This window comes from Geotrypetes seraphini, chromosome 14 (assembly GCF_902459505.1).
Source record: "Geotrypetes seraphini chromosome 14, aGeoSer1.1, whole genome shotgun sequence".
NCBI classification, from domain to species: Eukaryota; Metazoa; Chordata; class Amphibia; order Gymnophiona; family Dermophiidae; genus Geotrypetes; species Geotrypetes seraphini.
The window spans coordinates 64,396,501-64,415,263 of NC_047097.1; the positions used below are offsets into that span (position 1 = coordinate 64,396,501).

General features: G+C 41.2%; 1 protein-coding gene across 3 annotated transcripts in view; it reads right to left on the reverse strand.

Annotated features, from left to right (window-relative positions):
- MRPS11 (mitochondrial ribosomal protein S11) overlaps nt 1-18,763 on the reverse strand; it is a 46,918-nt gene that overhangs the window by 9,847 nt on the left and 18,308 nt on the right. The window contains exons 1-5 of one of the 3 annotated variants that reach the window (XM_033920476.1): nt 18,554-18,697; nt 14,790-14,909; nt 10,923-11,021; nt 5,383-5,527; nt 464-529 (exon numbers count right to left, since the gene is read on the reverse strand). In XM_033920476.1, the coding sequence (XP_033776367.1) occupies nt 464-529; nt 5,383-5,527; nt 10,923-11,021; nt 14,790-14,909; nt 18,554-18,606 (483 nt within the window). In that variant the 5' untranslated portion in view covers nt 18,607-18,697. Of the gene's footprint in view, nt 1-463; nt 530-5,382; nt 5,528-10,922; nt 11,022-14,789; nt 14,910-18,553; nt 18,698-18,763 lie in introns of those variants that run through there. The other 2 variants (XM_033920474.1, XM_033920475.1) reach the window with 2 other exon arrangements.

Consider the following 18,763-nt stretch of genomic DNA (forward strand, 5'->3'; position numbering starts at 1 on the left):
CAAGTACAAGGGGGCACTCGGAGAAATTAAAAGGGGACAGGTTTAAAAAAAATGCCAGAAAGTTCTTTTTCACCCAGAGGGTGGTGGACACATGGAACGCGCTTCCGGAGGCTGTGATAGGCCGGAGCACGTTACAAGGCTTCAAAGAAGGTTTGGATAGGTTCCTAGAGGATAAAGGAATTGAGGGGTACAGATAGGAGTAGTGGTAGGTTATAGGGATAGTCTGGGACCACTGCTCAGGCAATGGGACTGATGGGCCGCCGCGGGAACGGACCGCTGGGCGAGATGGACTTCTGGCCTGCCTCAGCGGAGGCAACTTCTTATGTTCTTATGTACCTTCATTAGGGCAATTCTGGTAAACATTTAGAGGTGCACGTGTTGCCTTTATGAAATATCAGCAACATATGCACCTATATGCCTTCACAGCCTACGTACCAGAGTTTCGTAAAATGAAATAACTTACCAGCCGACCAGGTCCCAAACCTTTCACCACAACTCGTACGTGAGACACACCCTTGTCAATAGCCTTCTGCAGAGAATAAAACACAGACAACAGTTTTATGCAAAACTCTAAGCAAGGCTACTATTTTTAAGAGTTTATAAATGTATCTGGTTTTGCAGCACAGATAAATCAGCTAACGTGCCTTAGTAAAAGGACCCCACTGTTGGGTACCACCTCCAGATGACTTGAAAATACACATACATATTGGACCGGAATGAAACCTCGATCTACAAACCTGGAGTTGATAACTTATTTTATTCTATTTTCTTGGGTTTGTTTAATTTCTGTTCTCTGTTTTGCTTCCTTTATTTTTATTTCTTTTCATTTCTGCTTGATATTGTATTTATATTTATTTTCTTAGATTTACTCTTCTACCCAAATTCCTTCTTAACAATCCCCCTCTTTTACTAAGGTGCGTTAGCATTTAGCGCGTGCTAAATCGTCTAGCACGCCTTAGTAAAAGGACCCCAGTGTTTTCAGTTTCTCGGGGGGGGGGGGGGGGTCTTCTTCCTTCTTTCCTCTCTTCTATGTATCTTTGTCTAATCGATGCTTTTCTCTTAGGCATTTTAGTTCGATTGTGAGCCCCTTTGGGACAGTGAGGGGAGCTCCAATTCAGGTCAAGTAGATTTAGCACTGTGAATCGAACTCTTAGGAGAGAACGGGATATCCATCTAAATAAATAGTTAAGCTCTAGAACGCATTGCCAGAGGTTGTGGTTAAAGCAGATAGCGTAGCTGGTGTTAAGAAAGGTTTGGACAATTTCCTGGAAGAAAAGTCCATAGCCTGTTGTTGGGAAGCCAATGCTTGGCCTGGATCGGAATGGAATGTTGTTACTCTGTGGGGTTCCGGAATGTTGTTACTCTTTGGGTTTTGGCCAGGTACTAGTGACTTGGATTGGCTACCGTGAGGATGGGCTATTGGGGTCGGTAGCATGAAATGTTGCTAATTCCTGGGGTTTTGCCAGGTACTAGTGACCTAGATTGGCCACCATGAGGACGAGCTACTGGGCTTGATGGACCGTTGGTCTGACCCAGTAAGTCCATTCTTATGTTATGTTCTTAAATTAATAGCAACGGATGTGGAACCGACAAGCGTGGAAAAGACACAAAAAATAGAGGGAAGTGGTGATAAGGTATGGGAAAATGGCGTTGTCAGTGTTTATCCAAGAAACTCATTAGGTTTCTGCAATTACCAGGGTTTAGGAGTTAAAATCTCAAATCAGAAGCCCGAAATATGGCAAAAGCTTCTAGTGCTCTGTGTAGCACCTCTGTGTGTTTTCAGCACATTGCCTCCAGGCAGGAACTATTAACACAAAGAAATCTAGAGAGCACTTCCTAGCCCAGAGCTACTTATGTTCAATCTCTGCTTTAAACAAAAAAAAAAAGCTGAAAAATACACAGCTGCACACTTTGAAGAGACTCTTTCAAACCATCAGCTGACAGAACCTAATGGAAAAGACAAGTACTCAAAAATGAAGCTCTGCTCCCCAAATTAAAAAGACAGCAGCGAGCGCAAGAGTGAATGCTTAAATTTTCTCTCCTGTACACCTCCTGTTTGCCCTCTTGTTCCTTGCACAGTTATTTGGGCGACACATTTTTTTTAATGTTTGTATAGTCATATATTATATTTTTTAAAAGTAATTTTTTTTCTGTGTTAGCACAGGACAGATGCTTCTTTCAGTGTATCAACAGTGCCATCCGGTGGAAGTGTCTAAAATGTCCTTTAAAAGAAAGATTAGGTTCTTACCTCAATAATCTTCTTTCTTGTAGATATGTCTCTTAGTCCTGAACGCTAGGGTTATGCATCTGAACCCACAAGTTGCTTGCAGAATGATAACACTCATCTTTCAACTCCACCTCCTTCTCAGCAGGCTTGCTCCTTGTCCCCTCAGTACAAAAGCAGTGAAGAACCATTGGAATAAAAGATATCACCGGAAGGAGAACTCCCCAGCACTATACCTATGTTCTGCTCTGAAACAAGTATAACATTATCAGTCTTATACAAAACTGTGTTATGGAGCTCATAACTACTCGCATATCCTGCTAAGGAGCAGAAACACAGCCATGCTATCCCTTTAATTTTTTTTCCCAGCTTAGCTGAGAGACAGAAAAATTCTTCACTGTCAGACACAGACTGAAATTAAGACCAAAGGCAGGGCACTCCTGGTGCCTCCATGTCAGTTGACGTAGGCCACCGCTGCCTGTCTTGCCTTCCAGGGACTTCACGGCCTGCAAAGCCAGCTGAATGGCTCTGAATTCCAGGTGATTTATGGACCACTTTTGCTGGCATCAGTCATTAGGATCTCCCAGGAGGATACATAGAGTGACTTGCCCTGCTATCTGCAGCCACTACCATAAGCTGTTCCTCAGTTCCGGTGTCCATGAAAGCAGTTGCTGAGACCAGCAACTAGAAGAGAGTCTTGAAGGGGTCTCATGTGTGCTCTGGCCCAAGAAACCACTTCTATGGCTGCCACATTTGACCCCAGGACCTGAAGATAATGCCATGCTGACAAAGCCGGCCTCAATAGCGGGTCAGATATCTGCTTCTGGAGCCTTTGTCTGCATAGCTCTGGAAGAAAAGCTTGGCTTACAGCCAGGTCAAACAGAACTCCCAGGTACTCCAAGCACTGGATCAGCTCTAAATGACTCTTCTTGAAGCTGACTATCCATCCCAAATCCTGCAGGAGTTGGATCACTCTTGGCACTGCCAGTTCGCCCTCTTCCTTGAATAGGGTCCTGACTAGCCAATTGTCCAAATATGGGTGTACTTGGATCACTGCCTTGAGCAGGTGTGCTGTTACCACCACCAACACCTTGGTAAAGGTATGAGGTGCCGTGGGAAGATCAAAGGGGAGAGTGGAAAACTGGAAATACTGCTCCAGTAATTGGAATCGTAAGTACTCCATGTAAGTAAAAAAAAAAAGGGAATATGGAGATAGGCCTCTGTCAAATTGAGGGAGGCCAGAAATTGCCCATGCGGCACTGCCACAACGATCGAACAAATGGGCTCCATGTGGAAGTGCGATATTTTCACCATCACACTGACCGACTTGAGGTCCAGAGTTGCCATACTGGTACAGACCAAAGGTCCATCAAGCCCAATATTTATTTATTTATTTAAAAAATTTATAATCCACTTATATCTAAGTATCCTGTTACAAACAGTGGTCAACCCAGGTCACAAGTATCAGGCAAGATCTCAAGGAGTAAAAAAGGATTTTTATGCTACTTATCCTAGGAAAAAGCTGTGGATTTCCCAAGTCTATCTTAACAATGGATTAAGGACTTCTGTTTTAGGAAATTATCCAAATCTTTTTTAAACCCTGCCAAGCTGTTTTCATCACATTCTCAGACAACAAATTCCAGAGTTTAAATACACACCGAGTGAAGAAATATTTTCTCCGGTTTGTTTTAAATCTCATTGCATGCTCCCTAAGGGTCCTAGTATTTTTGAAAAGAGTAAACAAGTTATTCACATCTACCCATTCCATTCCACTCAGTACAGGTACGAGATTCTTTATCCTAGGACAAGCAGGCAGCATATTCTCACATGTGGGTAACGTCACCCACGGAGCCCCGGCACAGACAGTGAAAAAGTACACTGGCACTTTAAGACTCCAAAGCTCTAAATCTGCCCGCACCACACACGCGCGAGTGCCTTCCCACCCGACTCTACCTCTCGAGGTTGTCAGTTTTCCACGGAGTGAAGACGACATGTCTCTTTTCTCTCCGTCGAGTTGCCTTCCCGTTTAAATTTTTTTACGAACTTCTGTTCTTTACTCTTCTTTGAAAATCAGTAAAGAAGATTAGCAGAAAAAAAAATTTGGACTCGTTTAAAAAATAAAACAAAAAACTTCTTTCAAAGTTCAACGGCCCTCACGCAACTTTCAAGCCTTACTTCCAACTGGGATCATCGATAGTTTTTCGGCCTTATTTCTACTTTACTCCGGCTTGTGAGAGAGTTATGGGCTTAAATGGCAGCATTCTTTAACTGAAGTGAGTAAATTTTGGCTCCCCTTGCATTTATGTGTTTTTCAAATACGCACACGTAAATTACAGCGCCCAGCTAGTATTTATTTGCATAAATGTACATTCACTTGCACAAATGCTAGTACAGTGGTACCTCGGTTTACGAGTGCACCGGTTTTCGAGTGTTTTGCAAGACGAGCAAAACATTTGCAAAATCGGTGCCTCGGAAACCGAGCATGGCTCGATTTACGAGCACCCCCCCCTGCAATCCGGCACCCCCCTGCCTTGAACCGACCCCCCCCGACACGATTGGGCACCCCCCCGCCACGATCCGACCCCCCCTCGACACGATTGGGCACCCCCCCGCAACGATCCGACCCCCCCCGACACAATTGGGCACCCCCCCGCCGCTTCTTACCCTCAGATGCTCAAGGCCCAGCAGACGAGGAGGCCAATTTTCAAGAGTGCCCAGATGAGGGTAAGAAGCGGCGGGGGGGTGCCCAATTGTGTTGGGGGGGATGTCGGATCATGTCGGGGGGGTGCCCGATCGTGGCGGGGGGGGGGTGCCCAATCGTGGCGGGGGAGGGGGTCAGATTGTGGCAGAGGGGGTGCCGGTTCGAGGCAGGGGGGGTGCCGGATCGCAGGGGGGGGGACTTCGAGGGGAGCAATGCCGGTTCTTGGGGGGGGGGGAACGCATCAAAGCGAGTTTCCATTATTTCCTATGGGGAAACTCGCTTTGATAAACGAGCATTTTGGATTATGAGCATGCTCCTGGAACAGATTATGCTCGTAATCCAAGGTACTACTGTATTCTATAAACTGAAGCATGCAAATGGTGCTTAAATTTAGGCAATCTATTATAGTAATCAGCAGGCATGCCCATGTAAGTGCTGAAACAAAAGTAAGTCTCACAGATGCAGCAGAGATGGCAGCGGTCTGGGCTGCGATGCCTGTACTCTTCTTGATGTTTTTGAATCCTTCTGTGCCACAGGACGTCCGTGCCAGGGGCTGGTTCTCATGACCTGTGATGTTGATGTGTGTGCTAAGGAGAAAAGACCTTAAAAAAATCAAAACTCTGAGCAGAAGCATTTCAGAGCAGGTACGAGAACAAGCCATCAGATCACTTTCTGCTAAAATTCAGGGCTGTACATCAATTACAATTTTTAATTGCACAATTAATCGTGATTAGAAAGCACCCTTTGTAGAGTACAATTAAAGAGATAGCAGATGTAAATACTGAGAATTATCATATCTCAATTACTAAACTAAAATAATTTATCTTACCTTTGTTCTATGGTGATTTTCTTTTTAATCTCATTCCTCAACTCTGGTGCTGCTTCCCTGTGTTCTCAGAACCCATCCAGCACCTCTCCTTTCTTCTTTCTTCCCCACCACCCCCCGGGACCACCATCTCTCCCTTTCTCTTCCTATTAATTTACCCATCCATCCAGCATCTTTCCCTTCCTTTTCCTCCTTCCCTTTCCACCACCCCCAGATCAACCATCTCTCCCTTTCTCTCTCCCTCACCACCAACCCTGGGTCCACTATCTCTCTCATTCTCTTCCAACTGCCCTTTGATTCAGCATCTCAACCTCTCCACCTCCCCTGGGTTCCCAATTATCCTCCCATCCAGCATCCCTCCCACTCACCACCAGGTCCACCATCTCTTCCTTTCTCTCTCCTTCCCCACCACCCCAGAATCCACCATCTCTCCCTAACTCTCCCTCCTCTCTCTCCCTTCTTCCTCCTCCTTCCCTCCCCACCACTCCATGAGTCTATCATCTCTCTCATTCTCTTCTCAACTATCCTCTCATCCAGCATCCCTCCCACCCATCCCAAGGTCCACCATCTTCCTTTCTCTCTCCCTCTCCACCACCCCAAAGGGCTACCATATCTCCCTTTCTTTTCTTAACTACCATCCAGCATTTCTCCCTTCTTCCCTCCCCACCACCCCCAGGGTCATCATCTCTCCCTTTCTATCTCACTTCCCACCAACCCTGGGTCCACCATCTTTCTCATCCCAACTGCCCTCCTATCCAGCATCGCTCCCTCCATCTCGCGTTTCTGTTTAATGGGGGGGTCAAGCAGGGCAGCAACATGCACTAAATCATTCTTAGAGGCCTTTTTACTAAGGTGCACCAATGGATTTAGCTCATGCTAACAAATCAGTGTGCATTAATTTGCATGCAGCCTATTTTATTCTACGGACTTAGCATCTAGCATGCACTAAATTTGTTAGCGCACCTTAGTAAAAGTACTTCTTAGGGCTCCTTTTATCAAGCCGCACTAGTGGTTTAATGCGCTTAACAGCGTGTGCTAAACCGCTGGCTGCGCTAGCCGCTACCACCTCCTCTTGAGCAGGCGATAGTTTTTGGCCAGTGCAGGGGTTAACACGTGATGAAAAGTCGCGCGCGTTTACCCTGCTCGTGCGGCTTGATAAAAGGAGCCCTTAGACTATAAGCCCTCAAAAGACAAGGAAGTTATATTTAACTTACCTTGGCTACAAATTAAAAATATGGTGTGGGCCAAATCAAATAAATAGAATAAAAACAAGTATTAGAATGGTACCTTGGTTTAAGAGCATAATTAGTTCCAGAAGCATGCTCTTAATTTTAGGGGTAATTTTGGATAATAAACTTAATTACCATGATCATATCAGTAACATTGTGAAAATCACCTTTATAGGTTACGTAAAATTCGTTCCATCGTGAAATTTCTTTGTCCTAAATCACTCACTATATTGATTCACTCTTTGGTGATGTCTAAAATTGATTACTGCAATTCTTTTTTTTTTTTTTTTTTCCCCAATATTTTTATTTTCAAATTTTTCATAAAGTGAACAAACTATTAAAATACAATTGATGAATATACAATATCACTTTTATATCTAATACATCATGTTCTAAATATATTTTTTCTCCCTCTCCCTCCCCCCACCCTTCTATTACTTTTCAATCATATATTACATATTATATATCATATTATATCATATTATATATAAATTATTTTCACTACCTCCCCTCTATGTGTGTCACTAAAAAATTATTAAAAAGAAGAAGAAAAATTCTATTGTTTATTCATTGCAATATTTTGTCAATGGCCCCCATATTTTTATAAATTTAATATATGTCCCTCTTTGTATTGCTATTGCTCTTTCCATTTTGAATATATGACAAATTGTATTCCACCAAAATGTATAATTTAGGTTATTATAATTCTTCCAGTTATTGGTTATATGTTGAATGGCAACTCCTGTCATAATTAATAAAAGCTTGTTATTTTCTGGCGAAATTTGACTTTTTTTTCTCATCATCATTCCAAATAATACTGTATCATATGATATTGATATATGATTTTCCATCAGTTTATTAATTTGTGGCCAAATTGAATTCCAAAAAGTTTTAATGTAGGGACAATGATATAATAAGTGATCTAATGTCCCTGGTTCCAGATTACAGTGCCAGCATTTATTGGACTTTGAACTGTCTAATTTTTGCAAACGTGTAGGGGTCCAAAAAGCTCTATGTAATAAAAAGAACCAAGTTTGTCTCATAGATGCTGACACTGTACATCTTATTCTCCAAGACCAAATTAGTGGCCATTGAGATGCATTAATTTGATGCTTAATCTCAATGCTCCAAATATCTCTTAGACCATTTTTTGGTTTTTTATTCAAATATCCAGATATTAATTTATACCACAATGCGGCTTGATGTCCTAGGAAGTCTGCTTGAAAATTCTTTATTCAAAGGAATTGCATTATATGAAATAAAGCGATTACAAATTATACAAAATACAGCTATAAAATTAATAACTAATTCTAAGAAATTTGATCATGTAACACCGCTCCTCAAAGAGGCTCATTGGCTTCCTGTTAATTACAGAATCACTTATAAGTTATGCGTAATTATCTTTAAAACTTTGATCAATAAGACCCCTGCTTTTTTATATAGGGCACTTATTCCATATTCTGCAAAAAGAATTTTACGATCTAGCGAACAAAATCTGCTATCGATTCCATCATTAAAAATTATTAATACGAGGAGACAATTCATTTTTTCTTGTACGGCACCGCAAACATGGAACGCCCTCCCTATTTCTTTACGGGAGGAGAAAGAACTTGGAAAATTTAAAACTGAGTTAAAAACCTTCCTTTTTAAAGATGCCTTTTCAACATAATTTTATGTTTTATGAATTATATTTTACTTGGTTATACCTGTTTTAACTATATCCCTTTTGTATTTTCCCTCAATGTTTCTTCTTTACTTTAAAAATTGTATTTCATCCCTCCTTTCCTTATGTTTATCAATGTTAAATTAAGAGTATTTTAACCATTATTTAAATATTGTATGTAATGTAATGTATTACATTGTTATTGTTTTTTCGTTTGTTTTAATTGTAAATTTTAAAATGTACATCGCTTAGAATATTCGATTAAGCGATTTATCAAGTCTCCTAATAAACTTGAAACTCTTAAACCCAAACACTCGTATATCAAAGCAACTTTCCCCATAGAAGATAATGGAAACTTGAACAATTCGTTCCACCAATCCCCCCCCCCGAGGCTACCAGCGCTGCTCCATCACCCCCCTCCCCCCGCTCTAACCGGCATCGCAACCCCCCCCCCCCGCGAGAACTGCAAAGCACCCCCGTGCTGAAAGCGGCATCCGCCCGTCCTTCCTCCCAAGCACTTGGTCCTTACCCCTTCTGCTCGTTGTAAGTGTGAATGCGAGCTCCCGCCTCTTGCCTGGGCTGGGCCTTGAGCATATACTTATGAAGGGAATTTTTTAAAATAAAATAAAATTCTGGAATCTCTTGTGGCACACCACTGTGCCGTGGCACACAGTTTGAGAGACACTGCCTTAGAGGGCACAGACCGGAAGGAAAAATTCCCAACTGTTTTTAAATCTAAAAAGGCATTTCAGTTTAACTAATTTGAGAAACCTGAATTCACATAACCCATATATTTAACACTACGGACTCAAAAGATGAAATGACAACAACATACAGCTAGTTTGGGAATATAAAAATTTTCAAGCTAATATGGGGTCCATTGACGTCTTTTGTTGATCTATTGTAGATTTGATTTTTACTGATATATTATGTGCACATCCAGGGGGAGGGAGGGAGGGTGGATTTATTTTTAAATGATTCTCTGAATTCTTGTAAAATTAATGTACTGGATTATTTATTATCTCTTATGGAAATGAAATGTATATCATAATGAGCTTTTTGAAGATTTGATTATTAAATAAAAAATTTATAATAGTTATGGGATAGGGTGGGGGAGGGATATAGATTGATTTGTTTCTTGAAAGAATATTAAGTGATGTCTTAAATATAAAATGTATTTAATTTGTATTGCACTTATTGAAAATATTGAAAATGAATAAAGAATTTATAAAAAAACAAACAAACATACAGATAGTTTCTGTGCTATTAAATTGTGTACGTTTTCTAAACCCTCGCTCTGCCTTGTCACGAGGTCGCTCCTCTGACAGGCTCCTTAAGTCAGGTGTCGCAATAAGACAAACCTTTGCTTGCCAAGTATTGATCGCAAAGGGATCAATGTACCCATGTTCAGGGCTTAGAAAAATGTCACGTAACTTCAGTTCGCTTGCGCTTCTCTGCAAGGAAAATCCATACCAAACGGGCATTACAAAACATCTAATATTCACGGTGACGGGACAAAAGTGCCACGAGACGTCAGCACACCGACATTGCAGTGCCGACAATTCGGCGCACGACACCAGCGCGCCGCATAAAAAGTGATTTTTAAAGAGCTCCGACGGGGCTGTAAGACTGTTGGCGCAGCCGTGGAGTGGGGTGCAAACCCCCCCCCCATTATAGAGAAAACAACTTTTCCTAAAAATTCAGGAGAAAGTTAAGTTTACTCTATAATGGAGGGTTTCTATCCCCCCAATCCCCATCCAACGGCAACACGAACAGTCTGAAGTAAAGGGAAGGGGGGGTTCCCCGTCGGAACTCTTTAAAAGTTACTTTTTAGGCGGCGCGCTGGTGTCTTGCGCCGAATTGTCGTCGGTGCGCTGAAGTCTTGCATGCTTTTCTCCCGTCACCCATTTTTGGGGGGTACATATTTTGCACTGGCTTTGGGTACTGTAATTTCTTTGCTCACTGCAAAATCTTCAACCAACCTCACATCTGTGCCATGAGAGAGAAGATGAACCAGGAGCAATGGTAGAGAGACCCACAGGAGAACCGGCACCCTATTCTGCCAACTTAACTGGCATTGCTCCATCTATATTCGACTGAGCCTCACAGCCCTGTAAGATCATTCCTGCACAGGGATTCTCCCTTTGAAAATGCACTTGCTGTCCATGGGATTTGGCTTTCAACGTCCCTCAACAGTAAACGTGTACCCTGGAGCTTAGGTTCCTGAATGAAAAATAACATTCGGCAGTATTTTAGCATTCAAATATCACGATACGCACTTGTTGTATGTTGCCTTGATGTGGGCGATAGGTATTTCTTCAAACTTCTTCCCACCCCACTTCAAGAAGCTTTCTTGCCCTGGCAGAGGTGGGAATAGACTGCAGAAGAAAAAGAACAAAATAGTTAACATGCAGAGAGTGAAAGTCATGTGCATGATGAAATTAATCAAGAAGTAATTGCGCACTGTTTATCTTTTTTCTATGTCTGAGTAATTTGTGAACTACTGATCTGTTATTAGGCTTTCCCTGATGTATGCTGTGCCTCACCTAAAGTGTTTACTGTAAATAGGTGAGTAATAACATTTAATAAAGAAATCCATCCAAATTCCAAGCTGAAACCAGCTCCAATACCTGAACAACATGTCACGAAATGGTTCACCTGCCACTGGATATCAGAGCTTACAGATAGCGTTATCTAACTGTACTAATACATTTTCCTCCCACCCCATTAGTTCCAAAACATATGTATTTATAGGTACCTTAAACCACATCTCTGGATCAATTCAAGTAAAATGCTATCAGACTACCCAATCAACATAATATCAGGAAATAATCACTCATAGTACATCAAGCCCATTACTGTATTTCCTCAACTATAGGCCGCCCCATTGTATAGGCCACAGAAAATGCTGAGTTACATTTTAAAACTGTTAGATAATTCCGCCCCTTGTTACTATCTGCGCGTGACTCACGACTCGGGAGAACAATGCGAGTGCTCCTCGCTCCACAGTGGAGCGAGGAGCACACACATTGTATGGAATTGTGTACTACATTTGGACTCATTATTTTACAGACAGAAAAGTCCCCTGAGGCAGGCAAGAGCCGAAACACTGTCATTTATTTATTTCATACAATAAAATACTACTTCCATTCCAGTTCTGGAGGCAGTTTCACCTTTTGTGGGTGTCATTTTTTTCAAAATTGCAAAATATCTATCTTTTTTGGGTTGGTTGGTTTTTTCAAAAATGGCAGTTTTTCAGATGTGTGTTTATCTTTTTTGGGTTGGTTGGTTTTTTCAAAAATGGCAGTTTTTCAGATGTGTGTTTATCTTTTTTGGGTTGGTTGTTTTTTTCGAAAATGGCAGTTTTTCAGATGTGTATTTATCTTTTTGGGGTTGGTTGGTTTTTTCAAAAATGGCAGTTTTTCAGATGTGTGTTTATCTTTTTTGGGTTGGTTGGTTTTTTTCGAAAATGGCAGTTTTTCAGATGTGTGTTTATCTTTTTTGGGTTGGTTGTTTTTTTCGAAAATGGCAGTTTTTCAGATGTGTATTTATCTTTTTGGGGTTGGTTGGTTTTTTCAAAAATGGCAGTTTTTCAGATGTGTGTTTATCTTTTTTGGGTTGGTTGGTTTTTTCGAAAATGGCAGTTTTTCAGATGTGTATTTATCTTTTTGGGGTTGGTTGGTTTTTTCAAAAATGGCAGTTTTTCAGATGTGTGTTTATCTTTTTTGGGTTGGTTGGTTTTTTCGAAAATGGCAGTTTTTCAGATGTGTGTTTATCTTTTTTGGGTTGGTTGGTTTTTTCGAAAATGGCAGTTTTTCAGATGTGTGTTTATCTTTTTTGGGTTGGTTGGTTTTTTCAAAAATGGCAGTTTTTCAGATGTGTGTTTATCTTTTTGAACAATTTTCTAAAAAAATAAAAAAAATTCAAAAGTAGAAGGGACTAGCATACACAGTAGACTGGCCATACAGACATCCTAGGGGGCACTGCAGTGAACTTCACATAAAAAGGCCCAAGTACACATCTCACCGTAACTCCCTCCAAAATTTATTATTTATTTATTTTAATCATTTATATTCCGCATATCCTACAATTCTACGCGGATTACAAATTATTCAGGTACTCAAAGCATTTTTCCCTAACTGTCCCAGTGGGCTCCCACTCTATCTAATGTACCTGGGGCAAAGGGGATTAAGTGACTTGCCCAGGATTTGAACCCACAACCTCAGGGTGCCAAGGCTCTAGCTCCAACCACTGCACCACACACTCCCCAAACCCAACAAATACTAATTGCACACCACACCAATAGCCTTTATGCCTGCAGGTGTCACCTATATGATGGTATAGTAGGTTTTTGATGGGCTCACACATTCCACCACAAGAAAACCTAAAAAATTTTAAAAGTAAATTAAAGTGCTTTCTTTTTAAAGAAGCCTTTAATTAAATTTTTTAAATTCTGAGATATACCAGCTTTTATTATTTCATTTAACTTCCCAGTCCCTTTCGTGTTTTCCTTGAATGTCACTCACACTTTTCTATATCAATTGTATTTCTCCCCCCTCTCCTAATTGTGTTTTGGAGCCTTAGGGCTCATAATTACCCTGTAAGTAATTTGTCGTCAACACTGTAAAAATTTTTATATAGATATGTCATAACTGTTTTATGTTGTATTAATGTTATATTAAACTCTGTACAACGCTTTGAAGTATCGATAAAGCGTTTAATCAAAAATCGGAATAAACAATAAACAATAGTAGTTAGAGTGGGATATGGACTTGGGTCCCCTTCCCTGCAGTCCACTGCACTGACCACAGGCTACTCCAGGAACCTGCTTGCTGCTCTAATAGGACTGCCAGAATATCTGAAGCTCTAATAGGATACCATAACACTTCAAAATCACTGAGCTCTGGAACAACCTTACCTCCCCTCTTCGGAACTTGAGCTCTCTCCAAGTTTTCTGCAAACATCTGAAAACCTGGCTTTTCTAAAAAAATGTAAGTCTCCCTCCAACTTAGGAATCAAGGAAACTCTTATATCTTGGCATCCCAAGTCCTCTAAATTTTCTTCACACTTCTACCTCTAACCCTCTGTTGTAGTTCCTTCCTATTTCTCCTACTGTAAACCGCGCCGAGCTCTACGAACGTGGAGATGATGCGGTATACAAACCTAAGGATTAGATTAGATCCTGTGCCATTCTCTAGCATAGATATCCATCTAGAAATTAGACTTTGAAAATAGCAAACTGGAAGGATTTAGCAGGAAAAAAAGGTCCATCTGCCTCTTTAGGCCATTTTTTTAGATGGCTTTCTTGTTTGAAAATGAGCCCCAAATTGTCCATGTATTTTATTTGATCCAAGTATACAAGTTTAGTTGAGCATAAAGTTGCTTTTCAAAATCAGCTCTGATGTAACAGTCCGGTTTTGTTTTGTTAGCTGTTAGTAACTGACAAAAGTACTTGGTTACAAAGAGCCTTATTCAAAAAGGACTATTTCCTGAATTCCACCAAAAATTTAAATTAAGCCTACTATGATCCTTCCAGTTATTAGTAATATGTTGGATGGCAACTCCAGTCAAAATCAATAAAAGTTTGTTATTACACGCTGATATCTGACTCTTTTTTCTCATAGACATTCCAAATATCACAGTATCATAAGATAACGCTACATGGTTTTCCAATAAACAATTTATTTGATCCCAGATTGAATTCCAAAAGGCTAAGATAGTAGGCTTAATTTTAATTTTTGGTGGAATTCAGTATGGTACAGAATGGAAATTATAAAAATTTTATTAAAATATGGGAGCCATTAACATCTTTTTGTCATGATTAAATGCCATTTTTCTATTGATTATGCACCATTTGGTATTGGGTGGGGAAGGGTTTCAAGTATATGATCTTATGAATAGAGGGATTTGAGGGAGGGTGGGGAGAGGGTTACATTTCTACTTATAGATTATAATGATAAGTTGTTCAAGTGCTCAGATTAATTGTGTTTATTATGATTATTTGTAGACTTGATGAAAGTTTTAAAATGAATATAGAATTAAAAAAAAAAAAAAAAAAGAAAGGACTATTTCCTAATCTGTACATGTGGCATTGTAAGTGCTGTGTGCATGCGATAAAGCATAGACCTGCTTGCATTTGACCTTACCTAAATTCTTTTATGTCCTGGCTTTGTGCTGTCTCAGCTGTACTGATTGCAATTTCTGTTGATGTCTGCAGCCGTTGGACGCATGTCTGTATATTTCGCTCCAAAGCGACATTCAAGGTGCTTGTTTGTAAATGGGAATACAAATGTCAGATTTCATTAGTTATGTAAAATTAAATAAACATATGTCATAATGCTTCAACAGCTCTGATTAACTGTTCAGTAATGGTAACAATTATTCCAAAGGTAGAGAACACCTGGCAGAGAAGACTACTGACATTACTTGAGCAATCAGTGCATCATGAGATACCCAAATTCAGCCTCGGCAAAAAGTCCAACAACGGTTCTCATGACAGCGCTGAATCTCATGAAAAATAATAACCTATATTGAATCTGTTCATGGTCTCAACAAAGTAGAAAGCAAGGCCACACAAAACCAAGATTTAAAGATAATATTTCATAAGACAGATGCATGTAGGAAAAAAAAGATCTGTGGCTACTGATATGCCAGCTTGAAATGGAGAAACAGCCATCACCAGCCAGTCTTTGTCCTTCTGCTGAAGCATTTTATCAAAATACAAGCCATTTATGAAAATAAATTGTGAAAGCTGAGAATTTTAAATGCTATAGTGGCATACAGAAACCTGATGGCATATAAAGGCCAAATGGTCCATCCAGTCTGCCCATCCACTGTCTCCTCCTTTCCCTACCCTTGCGCTGGCCCTGCAAAGCTACTCCAACTCCCAATCACCTAAAAGAGGCCTTTGAAATTTATATAGTGAAATATTTTGACACCCACGGTTTCCTATTCAATATGAAATTGCTGACCTGCTGATAAACATGTGTAACCTGTCGCTAAAATCATCTATAGTATCTGAAGATTGGAGGGTGGCCAATGTTACATCGATTTTTAAAAAGGGATCCAAGGAAGATCTGAGAAATTACAGACCTGTAAGCCCGACTTCAGTGCTAGGAAAAATAGTGGAAACAATTATAAAAAAATAAAATTGTGGAATACGTAGACAAACATGATTTAATTGGACAGAGTCAGCATGGGTTCAGCCAAGGGAGGTCTTGCCTCATCAATTTGCTTGACTTCCTTGAAGATGTGAATAAACATGGATAAAGGTGAGCTGGTAGCTAGATTTTCAGTTAGCTTTTGACAAAGTTCCTCATGAGAGGCTCCTTAGAAAATAGAGTCATGGGATAGTAGGCAATGATCAGTTGTGGATTAGGAATTGGTTATTGGATAGAAAACAGACGTTAAGTTTAAATGCCCATTTTTCTCAATGGAGGAGGGTAAATAGGGAGTGCCACAGGGATCTGTACTGGGACTGGTGCTATTTAACTTATTTATAGATGATCTAGAAATTAGAACTATGAGTGAGGTGATTAAATTTGCAGATGACACTAAACTGTTCAAAGTTGTTAAAACGAATGCAGACTATGAAAAACTGCAGGAAGAACTTAGGAAATTGGAAGACTGGGTGTCCAAATGGCAGATGAAATTTAATGTGGACAAATGCAAAGTGATGCACATTGGGAAGAATAATCCAAATCATACTTATTAGATGCTAGGGACCATCTTGGGGGACAGCACTCAAGAAAAGGATCTGGGTGTCATCGTAGACAATATGATGAAACCTTCCACCCAATGTGCGGCAGCAGCCATGAAGGAAAACAGGATGCTAGGAATTATCAGAAAAGGAATGGTTAACAAGACTAAGAATGTTATAATGCCTCTGTATCGCTCAATGATGCGACCTCATCTTAAATATTGCGTTCAGTTCTGGTCTCCTTATCACAAAAAAGATATAGGGCACTAAAAAAGTTCAAAGAAGAACGACCAGGATGATAAAGGGGATGGAACTCCTCCCGTATGAGGAGAGGTTAGGGCTCTCCAGCTTGGAAAAGAGATGGCTGAGGGGAGATATGATTGAAGTCTACAAAATCCTGAGTGGTGTAGAATGGGTACAAGTGGGTAGATTTTTTTACTACATCAAGATTTACAAAGACTAGGGGACATTCGATGAAGTTACAGAGTAATACTCTTAAAACCAATAGGAGGAAATATTTTTTCACTCAAGAATAGTTAAGTCCTCTGGACCACATTGCCAGAGGAGCAGTTAATGTAGCTTGTTTTTAAAAAAGGTTTGGATAAGTTCCTGGAGGAAAAGTCCATAGTCTTCTATTGGAATACTGCTACTGTTTGGGTTTTTGACAGGTACTTGTGACTTGGATTGGCCTCCACGAAGACGGAATACTGGGCTAGATGGTCCATTGGTCTGACCCAGTAAGGTTATTTTTATGTTATTGGTAGCATGGAATGTTGCTACTATTTGGATTTTTGCTAGGTACTAGTTATCTGGATTGGCCACTGTGAAGACAGGCTACTGGACTAGATGGACCACTAGTCTGACCCAGTAAGGCTATTCATATGTTTTTATATAAACCATAGAATTATACTGCTTTGATGCCCTCTATCTTCCCTCCCCCTAACCACTGTTTCCTTTAAACCAGGGGTGTCAAAGTCCCTCCTCAAGGGCCGCAATCCAGTTGGGTTTTCAGGCTTTCCTATGAGATCTGTTTGCATGTACTGCTTTTATTGTATGCTAATAGATCTCATGCATATTCATTGGGGAAATCCTGAAAACCTGACTGGTTTGTGGCCCTCGAGGAGGGACTTTGACACCCCTGCTTTAAACTAAGCAGGAATCCTCCACCTAGTGTCCCGCCAGTTTCTGCAGGACTCAGTATCACCTACCTGTCCCTAGTGATTGAAACTATAATATTGAAACATCACCCTCCACTAAAGCAGTGCAGCTGGAGGACTCCCAATCAGCTTAGAGCAGGGGTATCAAAGTCCCTCCTCGAGGGCCGCAATCCGGTTGGGTTTTTAGGATTTCCCTAATGAATATGCATGAGATCTATTTGCATGCACTGCTTTCATTGTATGCTAATAGATCGTATGCATATTCATTGGGGAAATCCTGAAAACCCGACTGGATTGCGGCCCTCGAGGAGGGACTTTGACACCCCTGTGATATAGCAGTTGATTGGTGACCCGATGCTAACCTAGACCAGGGGTGGGGAATCCGGTCGTAGTTTCAGGATTTCTCTAATGAATATGCATGAGATCTATTTGCATGCACTGCTTTCATTGTATGCTAATAGATCTCGTGCATATTCATTGGGAAAATCCTGAAAACCCGACTGGATTGCAGCCCTCGAGGAGGGACTTTGACACCCCTGTGATATAGCAGTTGATTGGTGACCCGATGCTAACTTAGACCAGGGGTGGGGAATCCGGTCGTAGTTTCAGGATTTCTCTAATGAATATGCATGAGATCTATTTGCATGCACTGCTTTCATTGTATGCTAATAGATCTCGTGCATATTCATTGGGAAAATCCTGAAAACCCGACTGGATTGCAGCCCTCGAGGAGGGACTTTGACACCCCTGTGATATAGCAGTTGATTGGTGACCCGATGCTAACCTAGACCAGGGGTGGGGAATCCGGTCGTAGTTTCAGGATTTCTCTAATGAATATGCATGAGATCTATTTGCATGCACTGCTTTCATTGTATGCTAATAGATCTCGTGCATATTCATTGGGAAAATCCTGAAAACCCGACTGGATTGCGGCCCTCGAGGAGGGACTTTGACATCCCTGACCTAGAACGAATTATAAAGCAGAAGAACCCACGAGGTCCACGTCTCCTTCCTGGAGGACTTGAAGGGGTGAAGCAAGAAGCGCGGGACTCACCCAGCCCCTGCTGCCCGGAAGCGCTGCCAGGCCGCGCGCACCAAGCCCTGCATCCCTCCAAGCCGGCTCTCAAGGGCGAAGCGCACAAGGGAACCCCTCCACCGGAGGTAGGCGCCGTTTCCTAGGGGACACGCCGTCCCGCGCTTCACGTTGCACGCTCCGACGAAAGGAAACGTGAGATGGAGTTGCGGGGGGGGGGGGGGGTGAACC